The 17083-nt window shown below is 45.7% G+C and overlaps 1 protein-coding gene across 6 annotated transcripts in view; it reads left to right on the forward strand.

Moving 5' to 3' along the window:
- Positions 1-17083, forward strand: part of AKNA (AT-hook transcription factor) — a 282106-nt gene that overhangs the window by 130526 nt on the left and 134497 nt on the right. For 4 of the 6 annotated variants that reach the window (XM_086921106.1, XM_086921112.1, XM_086921108.1 and 1 more), the window contains exons 12-13: positions 8357-8606; positions 8746-8837. In XM_086921106.1, the coding sequence (XP_086777232.1) occupies positions 8357-8606; positions 8746-8837 (342 nt within the window). The remainder of the gene's footprint in view (positions 1-8356; positions 8607-8745; positions 8838-17083) is intronic. The other 2 variants (XM_086921110.1, XM_086921111.1) reach the window with 1 other exon arrangement.

The raw sequence follows: 17083 nt of genomic DNA on the forward strand, positions 1-17083 counted from the left end.
CAAGCTGCAGTAGGCCAGGCTGTTCTTAGAACACTCTTTCAAACTACTGCAACGGATACAGGTGACCACCGCTAAGGGAGACTCTGCTGCACAATCAATGCATAGTGTACAATCTGCAGCTCATATGCCTCGAACAGAAAATGCTACTTACCAGTATGCATCTGTTCTTGGCATGTAGAGCTGCAGAGTTGTACACGCCCTCCCGCCTCCCCGGGATTTGTACCCGTTCCAGTTTTCATCTTACTTAGATGCACACGCATGGACATGCTTTTTTCTTTACTTCTACTAACTCCATCATTTCCGATCATGGCGAAAAACAATCTAAGGATGGAGCTGATGCCCATGCGCAGTATTGTCCAAGGGAGGAGTCACCTATCTCGTGACTACAAAGACTTCTTCCAAGAAGACAACAACCTGCAATCATCCGAACCTAACACCAGGTGGCGATCTAATGCATAGTGTACAACTCTGCAGCTCTACATGCCAAGAACAGATGCATACTGGTAAGTAGCATTTTCGTTACTATTACTCATTTAGTTGGTACTCTATGGATGTAAGAAGGATGGTAAGCTTACGTGGCTCTGTTGAGTTTCAAAGTAATGGCTATCAGGTGACACTAGATGCCACCTGTGATGGCTTAACTCATTAAAGCCAAGCAGCAGAAACAACATTTTTATTCCTGTGCTTATGTTACGTTGTTTTTATTTGAATAGTGCAAATTATGGGCCTTGTTGCTCTGTCAGCTATTTGGGGTGCCCTTCTGCAGGGTTTCAAGATTTCACGACCAGAATCTTGAATTGGTGTGTAATGGTATGTTTCATGTCTACCATTGGGTAGAGACTGGTTAGAGGCTGTTTAGAAGTTGTTCTCTGATCCATTCTGAGCCTGATAAAGCTCAAAGATTTACTCTTGTCAGTGAAAGGAGTAAATCATTTTCCTGAGTCAGAAGGTGAAGGAACACACCCCAAAATGATGGGGTTGCCTGGAGAGGGGCTTCTCTACAGGAAAACATTTTCGAGTGGAGAAACAAAACAAAAAAGAAATAAAGTAGCTGGTGTAATTTCATTGTTCCTGACTATTTCCTCATGCAGTTTTACAATTTGATTGTGAACTAGACCCTTAGCTTCGAGATAAGTAGGTGGGCACACCATGGTCCACCTTACGGCCTATCTGTGCTGCGTTGGGTGCTTGACAAATATTCTATGAAATGCTATATCTGTTGTGATGACTGGCCGTCAGATTACATGTTATGTTGTCTTTCCTTCTATTTTGATTATGTGGCTAGTGCAAAGGGCAATGGTGCAAGGGCATAAGTATGTTACATCTATGCACCATGGGCTATATCTGAGATGTTCTGTCTTATATGTTCTTTGGACTTTAAATGCAGGGTATCATGCTTGCAAGTGCTGTTTCGAGCACCATGAGAGACCAGTTATATGACCTATGTAGCCTGTGTTAAGTATATGTGTCTAAGATGTTCCATAAGGTATACGATGCAATGCATTAACTTTGCATACTGTTATAGAATAGCAGTTTTGTTTCTCATGAAGTATAAAAGGAAGGATTTCTATATTTCAAGAGGTGGCACCAAAAGATGATTTCTTTTTTGCTTTGGGGGGCTCAAAACCGTGAGTTTCAGACCAGGACAAGGTTTCTGATTCTGATTTTAAAAATCAACTAAATTGGAAATGTTTCACCGAAGGATGCAAGATCGGGTGCGAGAAAAAAACATTTAGCTCCCAAATACAGGTCAGTCAATGTGCCCACTCTGCAGTGCCCTTGTTTTATATCCTGCTCATCAAATAAAATCACAAATTCATTTGCATGGATGACACCTTGGCACTTGGAGTACATTCAGTTTTACTCACTCTTCAGATGTTGAAGGTTTTATTATTTTTTTGCATTATAAATGCTTTGCTGTGTTATGTTTACTACGGCTTGCTTTTATCACGATCACATGAAATTGCGTATTTATTTACAACACTGCAAAGTAAAAGCATGCATTGTAAGTGAATATGCAATGTAAAAAAGTGCTGTAAAAGGAAGTGGTTGAAAATGAACCGTAGTACATGTAACATACTGGTAGAATGTTTAGCATTTAAAAGTGACATAAGTCACATGTTCTAAAAGTGCCTAGCCCCCAATAGCTATTTTCCCTCTATATGTGTTGTGATTTTGTTTCTATGAGACAGTCAAAATACAACTAAAGCACTATTTTTTGTAATTTTGGCTTAATACAAACAATGGTTAAATTAACTGCCTTTTCTATTTGTTAAAACTCCAAACCCATTGTGAAGTGAATTTTAGAAAGTTATACTTTTCCTGGCTGCAGCTCTTGGATGATAATTAGCATTAGCCTGCCTGCAGCTGCTCTCCCTGCAAGAGCTTTACCTCTTGAGGAATTATGAAAATGCTCCCAGAGCAGAGACAATGACATGGACGTTTTGCCAGGATGGCCTGGGTGTGATGGAGGCTGCTCAAATTATCTCAGGAAGGACCATTTGGAGGTTCCAGGAACTTTATTAATTTGAAGGGATCAGGGTGAAGTCTGTCCCTAACCCCTTCGACGCGGGGCTAATTCCCCCGCAGCGGGGGGGGGGGGGGGGGAGGGGGGCGTGTGCAGCAACGCGATGCTTGTGACAAGCATGATTCGTCATGCAGCACGGTGGCGCTGTGCTCATGATGAGCTGAGCTCGTCATGACCATGTCCGCTCAATGGAACGCCTAGCACAGCAGGGGAATTATCCCCGCCTGGGCGTTCCGCGGCGGTTATGACGAGCTCAGCTCATCATGAGCACAGCGCCACTGTCATGAGCTCGGTAGGTGCTAATGTGTTAGCGTGAAGTGGGCCCTGGGAGAGAGGGGCCTTTTGATCCTCGGGTACATTCTAGCCCTTGTGGCTCCATTCACAGGAAGGGGGAGCTGGTTCCAGAACCAGTTTAGTGTCGATAGATAGGAGGGAACTGCTCAATGCCCTAGACATACCCTAGGCTGGAGCACAAGCTGCTTAGAAGGAGAGAAACAATATGCCATATAAGCAAATAGATGCACTGAATAAGAAGAAAAGTTTGCCCTTGAGAACCTATTGGTCTGGGAATGTCTAGGAGTCATCTCCACCCTCTTGTTAGTGTACTGTACAAAAGTAGCACCTCATTTCAGTTCCTCAGAACACATCTGGACATGTGGAAGACAAGGAAGAAGCCTGCTGGCTGTGACCTGTGTGGAGACCTGAAGGGCTGGACCTAGGGACTCTTGAACCCATCAGTAAGAAGTGGACTCCAAGGGTCAGTTGGCTGACCTCCTGAGTGGCTAGATGAGCACTAGAATCTGCAAGAGTCCCTTCCTGGACTGACCAGATTCTGGACTGTGACCAGATTGTGTGGGGGACTGCTATGGAGTGGGTAATGGATGTCAAGTTTTGCCCCGAAGGTCCGATTAGTCATAGTAGTAACCAGTGAGAACTGCTTCAAAAAAGAAAAAAATGTTGGGAAAGTTTCTCTGTCACAAACAGTGTTCCAGCTAAGTTTTTCTTACCTGTGTGCATCAATGGAAGGTGCCTATGCGTAAAAGTCAGTGCTCCGCATGCCTAAGAAATTGAACAATTTGCTGTGCAAGGGGGCACAGTGTTAGTGATGCTTGACCCTCCTAAGATTTGTTTGACAATAAAGGTAAAAAGGTGCACATTGACTCACATTTACTGCATGAAGAAGTCATTATGGAGGCTTTTGTACCATTCTCTGTATGTTATTTCCAATTATGCATACCACCTATAATTGTTTCACAGTGAACATAATGTTCATATACCATCATGACATTTGTGTGCATATCTCCACTGCCAGTGCCTTCATTTTTTACATAAGCCAAAATGCATGATTTACAATTTGGGTTCTTATGTACCTTAATTTAATCGGTTCTACTTCCTTTGGTGATTTATAATGATATAAAAAGCTATTCCTTGTTTTAAGGATAAGCTTGGCCAAAGCAGTGACCCAAATGTGGCTTTGCATTATTCTAGGGACGCTGTGATGTTATTGGGATGGGTGATAAATGTGAAAGGCTCACTATTCTCCATTAGCCTTTTGCATCAAAACCACACCGAGGTGCATCAATAGAGCCTTGGTGTGTTGATAGTTCGGTATTAGCTAGGTAGTGCATTGCCATAGGAGTTTTGCAGTTCATGAATGAAGCCCCGTAAGAAGGTGTCATGTCTTCTCACAGTGCCTCATTGATGACGGGTATGTTGCACCAGTGCTCGTTTCAATTTCTACCCAGGCATACACAAACCCCAGCTTACCAACCAGGTACAAAGAAAGCCAAGGTACAAGGGACGTGAAAAACTCCCAATCATGTACTTCACAGTTGTTTTGCACCAGGAGTAACAAGTAGGCAACACTATGAACAAGTGGCAAGATTTTCAAAATGCAAAACTGCCTTATGGCCCATTTTATTCCTTTACATCTTAAAAATGACATAATTGCATGAATGCTTTTAACAAATACATTAACACAACAATCACCCATATGTGTGAGCCGCCATACTAAAGTGATAGACAACATATACAGCAACGGATCATTGGGCACACACTAGTGCTACCTTTGTCCATCATTACACCCTTTAGTTTTGGGCATCTCAAATTCCAGGAACAAGAAAAGGCACAAAGTAAATCATGGAGCAGGTTACCATTCAACTTGTTTCTGAGTTGCTCATCTGTTTAACAACTGAATAGCAAATTTGCTTTCATGCTGTCTGAAGTGACATGCATACTCCGAGAGAAATCCACAGTACGGACTGGAGGAACATAGTGTGTGACCTGCAGTCTTTGTAGTCATAGCTTACCACATATTCCACATACTGCATTGATACAAATGGTATTTATGTTTCATTTGAATCTTTGCCAAATCAGTGTGTGGCCCATGAGTACCTGTTCTCTTTATTGCTGTGCAATTTCATGTTTGAGGTAACACTGCTTCTTCTTTGGGGTGTGTTATATCTGATGTAAAATCTGAGGGGCTCACACCTTCCTGGTAGTTAGGTACTGAGTCCCGCTCTCATACATGTATGCCGGTTTTTGGTGTTAATCCCGGGAATCTTCAATTCCAGCTGGTATCCCTGCACCACATTTCTAATGACTTTTCTCCCTGGAATGAAGAATAACTGCATGGACCCAGTAATACCAGATAACTTTTCCATGGAGTTTTCCCCAATTCAAAGGAGAAACTACTGCAGGTGTAAAGTGTCAGTAGGAGGACCTATGGTTGAGTCAGGGGTCATGGCGGGCGTCAGCCTAATCGGCGAAAGCTTGTCTGCTCTGTCAGTATTGGTGTATAGGTCCGGTGCAAGCCATGGTCTGCTACTGCCCACAGCTCCTGCAGCCTGGAAAAGCATCCAGTGTCACCAACCCTGAAAACGTCAGGCCTGATAATTCCAGGCCCAGAAACACTTGTGATTTCACCTTGAATTACTGCTCAGGTGAAACTCTGCCACTTGTAATTAGGGCTTGTGGGGGATGGACTAGGCTGTCCTCATGGGACCTATATGCTGAGAATTTGCTCTTGTCTGCCAAAATACTTTTATCACAAGAAATAATTGATTGTTCATTACCCTCTCCATACCAGAGTGCAGGGGTAAAGGGGTTTGAGGTTTAGAAATTCTAACATAGCTCCATTTCTCTCCAGGAAATACATCTTTGGGAGAGTGAGGACAAGTGTGACAATAGTAGGAGAAGGATAGAAATAATAGGAAAAGACTAGGCAAACGTAGATAACAATTCATGTCTGTGTTGCCGTGGAACACTGTGAAAGTGATATAGGAGGTGTGAGAAAGTGCATCTTTTGCATGGTTAGCCCCCCATTTTTGCCTGGTTTTTATGTGGTTTCAAATGTAGTGCTCAGAGTCCCTGCCAACCAGGTCCACTGTGCCAGTGCTCCTTCCCTAAAACAATCTCTCAATTGGTACTTCTGCCTCCTGTAAGTCCCTAGTACATGGCACCCTAGGAACTGAGGGGCCTGGAAGCTGAAGAGGGTCCCTTCAAGGCCCCCCCCTCACTGGGACAATGTCAGTGGCCTTTCAACCGTCATGCCCCTGTGAGGGAGAAAACTACAAAGTCAATATGGCACCCTGCCTTGCCAGCTAGCACTGCCTGACAGCATAGATAAGTCACCCCTCTAGCAGGCCGCACAGCCCTAAGGCAACATTGTAAGTGCCAGAGTCCCACAGCACCATGATGGCTTTACTGAATATGCAAGTGTTTGCTACCAAACTACTCCTTTCAAGACATCCACACCGATGCCAGTGGGGGATTTATTGTACCATGTACCCAGAGGTGCCCCCTGAATCCCTACCAGCCCTGGTGTGGTCTCTGACTACATTTGAAACCACATCAAAACCAGGCACAAAATGGGGGGCTGAAGGCAGCCAGCCATCCCCTGACATGTTTCTGGACCCCTGGGTAGAGAGCCCCTGCTCTCTAGGACCAGAAACAATGCACATCCTGGGCAGAGGGGGTCATGCATTCTGCCCCAGGACGGGCCTGTGCTCAAAGAAGGGAAGCTTCAAAGGGCTGCTGCCTTTGTAATGTGACCCCCAGCCTCTGTTGCTAACAGCAGATTGCAGCCCTGGTTCATTATGAGTGGGGAAAAAAAAGATAAAAGGTGGGCCTACCTCTGCCAACCTCACCCCTAAGGTGGGGGTGGGGGGGTGGAAGCAAGGTGAAGCACAAGTTTCAGTCCCCCGCCATCTTGAAGATGGGGGACCCCTTCCAATCAGGGCTAGGTCTATTCCCCCTCCCACAGGAGGGTGGCATAACAGAGGGTGTGGTCACCCCAGGTAAGGTGCCCATTGGCCCTACCTACTACTCCCCTAGAACGTGAAATTGAGTACTTAGGTGGCTCCCCCAGGCCTGGCCCTCAGATCTGCGACAACCTAAGAAGAAAGCACACACCCTGCTGCAGAAGCCTACCAGCCTGTCTTCAGCTTCGACGACCCTGCAACCTGTCTTGCAACAACGTCCTCCAAAACCAACTCAAATCTCCTGTGAACAATGGATCTTTCCAGAAGAAAAGTACAACAGAGACTCCAGATCCAGACGGATCCATAAATCGTTCTCACTCTGCACCTGATGCCCACGGCCCGAGTCTGAGGGGCTCACCTGTGCAGTGAATTCTCCCCAGTGATCCTGACCTTGTATCCAGCGTTGGCTGACCTCTCATGCCCGTGTCGATGCACCTGCAGTGTGAATCCAGAGGCTCCCCCCACAGCGACCTTCTCCACTAATAAGACTCTGACGTCGAAAGGCACCCCTGCACCCGAAGCTCCTGGGCCTTGGTGAGCTGAACCAACAGTATCCCTATGACCCTTACATCCTAACTAACCTCTGCTGTCGTTGGTCTTCCGCCTGCATCCTCCGGTGTATGCCTGAAGCCTCTTTACCGTCAAGAAGATGGCAGTTGAAAAGCATTGGGTGCCCAATGTCGAATTTGAACCCTGCACCCGCCCGTCCCTGTGCCTCTGGTGGTGTATGTTGGTGCTGCTTGTTAGTCCCCACCCCTTTGCTGGTACTATCCCCCAAAGCTTGGTCCCTGCAACCAATTTACTTACGTGCAAGCAGTGTGGTTCCAGGCACCCCATGTCTCCATTGCAAAGCATTTAGATCTAACTAAAATTTTGACCTCTGCACCCGGCCGCCCTGGTGTCACTGATCGTGCAGTTTTAGTACTTACCTGACCCCTGGCCTGTGCTGACTTTTGGTTCTGAAGCCTAAGATTGTAAGTTAAATACTTATCTGTTTAACCGCGATAGGATAGTACTTCCCCATAGGATAGTACTTTACAGTGTGAAAACATTTCTAAGTGTCAATTTATGAAGGTAAAAAGCATTTTTTATAAAAATGTTCTTACCTGATTACGAAGAACTGGGTCTCAAAATAAAGTTAAAAAAAGTATAATTTTATAAAATTGATCTGGATCTCCTTCTTGAGTCGTTAGTCCATTATTGATCACTGTTGTGCAATAAATGTCTTGCACTCCTCTGTGTTAGGCCTAAGGCTGCTCGCCCACACTTCCACTAATGGAGCACTTTGGGTTTTACATTGAGCCCTGTGCACTATTGGGGAACCCCTGGACTCTATGCATGGTATAACCACCTAGTGGTGATACCATATACAGACCCAGCCCCTATAGGAGGTAATATCCATGCTCTTATATTCCCATTAATGTGGGCCTTTCTATAATTACCAGTGCTGCACTTACTGAATCCATCTTTTGTTTTGGGGTGATTTTAGAAGAAATGTGCAGTTATGTGCAGAAAAGGACGAAAAATCCCCTTACAAGACTAAACTTTTCTTTCTTCCATTTCCCAGGCAGCCGATGGAGAGGAAACCAAGGGCCCAAGGCACACCTCTCAGAAGACGCCGCCCACTTTCCGTCCAAAGGAATGAATCTCAGCCCAAGAGCCCAGTGGTTGAACCAATGGCTCACACTGTGAACCCCAAACCTTCTGTCCCTTCACGTCAGAGCAGTGCAGCAAGTGCGGCAGGCGGCCATCCAGAGCGCCTCCCTCAGAAGCGTTTCCTTCAACCCAAAGTGTCGCAATCGGAGGTTAGTTCAAAGGTACAAATCACAGGGCCTTGGAGCATATGTGTTGGGTTTTGATAATTAGCACTGGAGTGTTTCACTGTGGCAAAGAAATTCAATGGTCAGTGACGTCCAGTATGTATATGTGTCTTTCATGTAGATTAATCTCTTGCAGGAGCGGATTGTGTCGCCAGACAGTGGATTTGTAGGGTCAGAAGGAAGCCGGATATCCCCACAGACACCAGAACAACATCCACCCCAAAGCAGGTACCTTCAGGAGAACAGAAATCTCCTAACTTACAATCCCTCTCATAATATGCGTCTTCCATCATGTACAAAATGTTGAGGATATCAGTCTTCTCTCACGAGAGACACAGGGAAGCTGCAGCAGCGTTCTCCACTTTGTTCTAGGCAATGCTTGAAAATCCTTTGCTTGCATAGCATATTTTATGTTAACTTATTGTCTATCATGTACAATCTAATGGTTTTTCTTACATTAAGTGCCTCCAGCTACTAGGCCCATTTGACATCAGTTAAGTTCCGAACTGTTGTTTATCCAGTACCCCCTGGAGCTGTCCACTATACACCAGAAATAAACTTTCTTACCTGGCACCTCTAACACCCTAGGTCTTTCTTACTAACTTCCTCTTTGAGTTGTATTGTTGTCTCAGTGTGTAACTATTATGTTTGTGGCATGTGTAGCTGTAGAACACATACTGTGCATACTCTCGGCTTCTAGTGTTGGGCTCGGACAAGTGCAAGTTGTTTTTCTTTGAAGAAGTCTTTTGAGTCATGAGGTATAGTAACTCCACCTATTAGAAAGTAATGCACAAAGGCATTGGTTAAATTGTTAGATTTGTTTTCTCTGCTGCCAGGTGTACACATGTTCCTTTGACCTCCAGTTCAATGCCGCATGTCATTGTTGCCAGGACCAATGGGATCCTTCTCACTCATCAAAGGATTGCGCTTACTCTCCAGGTCCAAGTGTTGCGTACTCTCTTTACTTTGGCTTCACAGTCTAACACCTTCAACACCAAACATGGGCCCTCGCTTCTCCAGGGCTTCATCAGTTCCTCAACACCCAAGAATTTTCCAATGATCAAAAGGACTCCATTCCGCTACTACCCAAAGTGTTGAGTGAAATACACAAGGACAGACCTTCACCAAGTGTGTAACATCTGTCTGTTCCTTGGCCATCAGGAGGCATGCCTCACCTTCCTGAATAAAAAAGACCCTCCATTACCGGCAAGACCATTATATCGCATTGGCTTCAATGGCACAACACCAAGTGGACGATACTCCGTACCTGTCCAGAGATCAGAACACTGAGGGCAATCAGCAGTCAGAAGCTTCCGGAGCTTCGGCTCAGGTATTCTCGTCAGAGGGCTTCGGCTCTGCTGCCCAAATGGTCGAGCTGCCAGTCGAACAGCGTCCAACATCGAAGACAGCCGCAGTGATTACAGACATGTTGGCTCTAACTCTTCGATATCATTCAGAAGCTCTTGGGGGTCGAGTTACGGGCTCACAGGCCTCTGGTCTGCCACTGCCGCAAGGCATTGGTTGGCACCGCATGCCTGATTAGAACCTGGCACCCTCCACCACTCGACTCCAAAGTACTTTCAAAGCCACGCCCTTTTACCACCCCTTCTGTGGCCGCAAAACAACCCATAAAGCCAGCCTAGGAGTAGAGGCCTGCGGATCCGAAATCCGGCTCATGCCAGGGGATGCTCCGAAATGACTGGCGTCCAGGGAAGCCTTCTCTACCACTTCTGAGGATCAAGAGCAACCCATTCTTCAGTGCCTCCAAGAGAAGTTCGGTGACAGGCAGCAGTGCAGCCACATCCATCCGAAACCAGACGGATCCTAATTCAGCCTCTTCTAAAGGCATAGGACACTGTTCCTCCCAAAAGGAAACTGACTTTTGAGGAAACATCAAATCCACCTTTGGAGCTGGCACCTAAGAAGCCTATGCCCCATGACAGAGACACCTTTCCAAGCCCTCCCTTGCCTCACCTACATCCTCCTACATGCCCTTCTTCTCCTCCACCTTTGCCTTCCTCTCCACCTCCTCCATGCCTGCCTTTCCCATTACTACTTGTGTGCCCCTCGCCCAATTCACCTCAGTGTTTCCTTCCTTCTGGATTTGGAGGTGACATTCCTAGGTCTCCCTGTGACCCATATAATAGATCATACGACCCACACCTCCAGAATGACCCTTGGGACGACTATGGAGTCGATCCCCCTGGGGATACCGACCCTGACCTCTACCCGGCCAAGCCTTCCCACCGGATGAAAGCACCTCTTATCTTGAGGTATTGCGGAGGGGAGCTGCCTTTCACAAGGTGGACATGCACAAATAACCAGAGGAGGACAAATTCCTCATGTAAACCCTCTCCTCCACCCAGAGGTTCTTGCAATATTTGCCTATGCTTAAGGGGATGCTTAAGACAGCACCAAACATTTTAAGGAACCGGTAAAGGCCTGTATCATCACTCCATGAATCAATAAATAATATGTTCGAGGCATATGGGCTGCAGATGGTACATTATGAATAGATCGCCATCTGGTGTTGGGCTCGGATGATTGCACTTTGTTTTTCTCTTGGAGAGTCTTTTGTCTCTTGGTGACTCCTCCCTTGGTTGGTAGTGCGCATGGGCATCGGCTCCATCCTTAGATTGTTTTTTTCCGCCATCGGGTTCGGATGAAGATCGAGACGCTCCAGATCAAATTCACAAGAAAGTGATTTTCGGCGCGTATTCCCTTTCCAATTCGACGGTATTGTTATTCGAACGCGTTCATTTCCATTCCGACGCGTTACAAATTCAAAATAGAAGAGAAAAACTTGGATCTACGTCGAAGATCAGGAGGCCTTTCTCGACGCAGTCAAGCCCGGAGTCCATGGAAAGGACTCCATTCAAAAAATGTCCAACGTGTGGTGCTAAGTTCCCACACAAGGACCTACACGAGGTGTGCAACCTCTGTCTATCGCCTGAACACGAATCCAGGGACTGCGAAGCCTGCGCAGCATTCTCCTCCAAGCTAACGATTAGAAATCGTCGAGCTCGAAGACACAAGGTTTCCAGAATGCAGGCGGAAGCGATCCCGGAGCTGTTCGGAGACGAACAAATCGAGGAAGAAGAGGACCAGTCGGGGTCGGAAGGGGACCAGTCGGAGGTTGAAGAACTCATCGAGCAACAAACCGTGAGTGACGACGTCCCCTTACCGAAAAACCGACCCCGTGCGGTAACGACCTCGCCCTCGGGCCCGGTCAAACCGCTGAAAAAAGTTTCCGACGCCCCGCCTTCGGGCCCGGCAACGAAACCGAAACTGAAACCGAAACACTCGGACTCCCACCATGTCGGATCCGAGAAAAGGGCGACATCGACTTCGGCACCGAGGCTACATACAAAGGAGAGCTCGGGATCGAAACATTCCATGTCGAAACATAAATATGACTTATCGCCCAAGAGACACTCGATACCAAGAAAGTCGGAATCGAGCAAACATTCGGTGTCGAAAACAACAAGATCTGACGATCGAAAACAAAAGCACCTCTCGGAACCAGGACCCTCGGTACCGATTCAGGAGCAACAGACAGATCCCAAACAAAAGATCTTGTTTATTGATCCACAAACTGGGAAAGTGGTCACGAAGAAGAGAAAGAGTGAACAGTCAGAAGATAAACCTCTTCCTTCAAAAAAGAGAACAATGGGGACGAATATAACTCCTCCTGCTTCTCCTCGTCCTAGAGTAACACCCTCTTCTCCTATTCCTCACAATAGGCCAAATATTCCTACACCTTCCACACCAAGACCAGCTACACCTCAGTCAGATGTAGACAGTGATCTGGGGGAGGGAGAACCTCAAGGGGATGACGAAACTATCCCAGATGAGGAGGATCCATGGGAAAATTATGATGTAGGGTCAGATGAGGACAACGACCCAGAGCTATATCCCTCAAAGCCTTCAGCACCTGATGATAACACAGGTTTTGTGCAGCTCATTAATAGGGCAGCAAAATACCATAAGGTAGATATACATACAGAACCTCAAATAGAGGATTTCTTGTTAGAGACTCTACCTAATGCACAGAGAACATCAGGTACTCTTCCTATGTTGAAGGGTCTTCTTACTCACACAGATGAGATATTCGAAAACCCAGTGAGAGCCAGGGTGTTAAACCCAAGAATTGATAAAAAATAGAAAGCGGCTCCAAAGGACCCAATATTTATTAGAGGGCATGTACCGCTAGACTCGCTGGTGGTCTCAAACGCTCGTAAAAGAGCAAACTCATTATCTACAGGAGAGGCTCCTCCACCAGATAAAGAGTCAAATTTAATAGATGCATCAGGTAAAAGAGTAGCATCACAGGCAGCGAATAGCTGGCGTATAGCCAATACACAAGCACTACTCGCACGTTACGACAGGGCACATTACGATGAGTTAGAAAAACTTCTTACACATCTCCCAAAAGAACATCAGAAGAAGGCAGACCAATTAATACAGGAAGGTAAAATAATAACAAATACTTCCATTAAATGTGCATTAGACGCAGCAGACACTGCAGCAAGATCGATTAACACTAGTGTCATGCTAAGAAGGCACGCATGGCTTAGAATCTCAGGATTCAAACAAGAGGTACAAACAGCCCTACTGAATAAACCATTTGATCAGAAGACATTGTTTGGTTCAAGCACAGACGAGACATTAGAGAAAATGAAGAAAGATACGGAAACGGCTAAGTCAATGGGAGCATTGCAACAGCCAACACACAGAGGTTCCTTTCGTAGATCCACCTATAGAGGGGGCTCAAAGAACACAGGAACGAATCAGCAATCCACATCTTTCACACCAACATCACCCAGAGGTAATTCAAGAGGCAGTTACAGAGGTAACAACAATAAGGGAAGAGGCCGCGGAAATAATAATAACCGCAACGCCTCAACACCAAAACAGTGACTTCATAGAACTCCCCCCAGACCACATAACACCGGTCGGGGGACGTCTATCACAGTTCCTACCTGTCTGGGAAAACATCACGTCAGACAAGTGGGTGAGACAAATTATCCAACATGGTTATTGCCTAGAACTCACAGATACCCCACCAAACATCCCCCCCAAACAGCGTCCAATGAGTCAGGATCATCTGACATTGTTAAGAGAAGAAGTGCTAGCACTTCTACAAAAGCATGCAATAGAGAAGGTCCCAAAAGATCAACAGGGCACAGGAGTATACTCTCTATACTTCCTGATCCCCAAAAAGGACGGGTCCCTACGACCAATATTAGACCTCAGACCTCTCAATGCTTACATAAATTCGGAGCACTTCCACATGGTCACGCTCCAACAAGTACTCCCTTTACTGAAGAAAGGGGACTTTCTTTCTACACTGGATCTAAAAGACGCTTACTTTCATATCCCAATTCACAAAGCCCACAGAAAATACCTAAGGTTTGTGTTAGAAGGACAACACTATCAGTTCAAAGTCCTTCCATTCGGTGTCACAACAGCACCGAGAGTTTTCACAAAATGCCTAGCTGTGGTGGCAGCACACCTAAGAAGACAACAAATACATGTCTTCCCATACTTGGACGATTGGCTAATAAAGGCCAAGTCAAAGGAAGAATGTCTTCACAACACACAGAAGACAATTCAATTGCTGCACCACCTAGGGTTCACGGTGAACTACAAAAAATCACACCTGCAACCAAACCAGATTCAGCAATACCTGGGGGCTACAGTAGACACAGAAAAGGCAATAGCATACCCCAACCCAATCAGAGTACAGACAATGGTCGGGTTAATACAAAGATTTCAACCACAACACTCACTACCAGCATGAGTGTTTATGCAACTATTAGGCATGATGTCCTCCTGCATACTGCTAATACCACATGCCAGACTACAAATGCGCCCACTACAAGAGTGTCTAGCGACACAGTGGAATCAGGCTCAAGGGCAGATTACAGATCTGGTGTTGGTAGACGACCGGACGTATCGCTCTCTGAAGTGGTGGAACACAGAAAACATTTCCAAGGGACGGTCGTTCCTAGAGCCAATTCCACAAGTGATAATAACAGCGGACGCATCGCTCTCCGGATGGGGAGCGCATATGGACAGATACACAGTACAGGGGAAGTGGAGTGTGCAGCAAAAGAAACTGCACATCAACTACTAGTGCAATATTTCTAGCACTAAAAGCTTTCCAAATGCAAATAACAGGCAAAGCAGTCCTGATCAGAACAGACAACATGACTGCAATGTATTATATTCAAAAACAGGGGGGGACACACTCTCTCCTACTGTCCAGACTAGCACAGGACATATGGAGATGGGCCATTCCTCAAAAGATCTACCTGTTAGCGGAACACCTACCAGGAGTTCAAAACCAAATAGCAGACATCCTAAGCAGACAGTCAGAACAAGTACACGAATGGGAGCTGCATGACCAAATACTACAGCCATTCTTCCAAAAATGGGGGCAACCAGAGATAGATCTGTTTGCCAATCATCAGAACGCAAAATGCAAAGAATTCGCATCCAGGTACCCACACCAAAGGTCCCAGGGCAATGCACTGTGGATAAATTGGTCCAACAGATTTGCTTACGCGTTCCCTCCTCTACCACTAATTCCATTACTGGTTCGGAAACTGCAGCAACATTCAATGACAATGATACTAGTGGCACCCACGTGGGCAAGACAGCCGTGGTTCACCACGCTGCTACAACTCTCACAAGTACCACATCAAAAGCTAAGGTTATTACCCATGCATCTTACACAGAACCATGGAGAAATAATGCACCCAGATCCCAAACAACTGAACCTAGCGATCTGGCTCCTGAGGTCATAGAGTTTGGGTATTTAGATTTACCACCAGAATGCATGGAAATCATTAAACAAGCAAGACGTCCTACCACCAGAGCATGCTATGCAGCAAAATGGAAGAGGTTTGCTATACACTGTAACAGTAAGCACATCAACCCTCTGGACGCATCCACTAAACAAATCATTTGCTATTTGTTACACTTACAGCAATGTAACCTAGCATATACCTCTATCAGAGTTCATCTAGCAGCCATAGCGGCATACCTACAAAACAGACAACATCTGTCACTGTTCAAAGTACCAGCAATTAAAGCTTTCATGGAAGGACTCAAAAGAGTCATTCCACCAAGAAGACCACCTTCCCCAGTCTGGAATCTCAACATAGTGCTTACCAGACTAATGGGGCCACCATTTGAACCTATGCATAGGTGTGAAATACAATTCCTCACATGGAAGGTAGCCTTCCTCATAGCTATCACGTCACTTAGAAGAGTAAGTGAACTGCAGGCTTTTACGATTCAAGAACCATTTATGCAGCTACACCAAAATAAAGTGGTTCTTAGAACAAACCCAAAATTCTTACCGAAGGTTATTTCAGCATTCCGCATCAATCAGTCAGTGGAATTACCGGTTTTCTTTCCAAAACCACAAACAGTAGCTGAAAGAGCCCTACATACACTGGATGTTAGAAGGGCCATATTGTACTATATAGAAAGAACACAAACTTTCAGAAAGACAAAACAGCTATTTGTTGCGTTTTCTCCCACACATAAAGGCAATCCCATCTCCAAAGCGGGCATTGCCAGATGGATTGTAAAATGCATTCAAATATGCTACTTAAAGGCAAAGAGAAGATTAACTGTTCCTCCTAGAGCTCACTCTACACGTAAACTAGGAGCATCTATGGCATTTCTGGTAAACATTCCACTAGATGACATATGCAAAGCGGCTACCTGGGTTACACCGCACACCTTCACAAAACACTATTGTGTAGATGTGCACACAACACAACAAGCTAGAGTGGGACAAGCAGTATTAAAAACATTGTTTCAGACAGTTGCAACAGACACGGGTAGGGAGAGAACTGCTATATAGTCTATTCATAATGTACCATCTGCAGCCCATATGCCTCGAACGGAATATGCTACTTACCAGTATGCATCTGTTCTTGGCATAGAGGGCTGCAGAGTGGTACATGCCCTCCCAGCCTCCCCGGAAACCTGTGTCTGTTCCAACATTATCTTATTTAGATACACTTACATGGGCACTCTTATCTGTATTCTACTATACTACTCCATCTAACCCTACTATGGCAAAACAATCTAAGGATGGAGCCGATGCCCATGCGCACTACCAACCAAGGGAGGAGTCACCAAGAGACAAAAGACTCTCCAAGAGAAAAACAAAGTGCAATCATCCGAGCCCAACACCAGATGGCGATCTATTCATAATGTACCACTCTGCAGCCCTCTATGCCAAGAACAGATGCATACTGGTAAGTAGAATATTCCATGCCATTCCCTACCGACCCTCCTTACATCAGGGGACAACTTCTACTTGACTTTCTAGTGGTTCACACTGCCCTTAAACGTGCCAAGGGCAGGGAGCGTGCACCTCTCCCAACAGGGAGAGTAAAAAGATAGACACAGCAGGAAAAAGTGTTTCTGTCTAGTGTTCTACACATTGG

This window comes from Lissotriton vulgaris, chromosome 5 (genome assembly GCF_964263255.1).
Source record: "Lissotriton vulgaris chromosome 5, aLisVul1.2, whole genome shotgun sequence".
NCBI lineage: Eukaryota > Metazoa > Chordata > Amphibia > Caudata > Salamandridae > Lissotriton > Lissotriton vulgaris.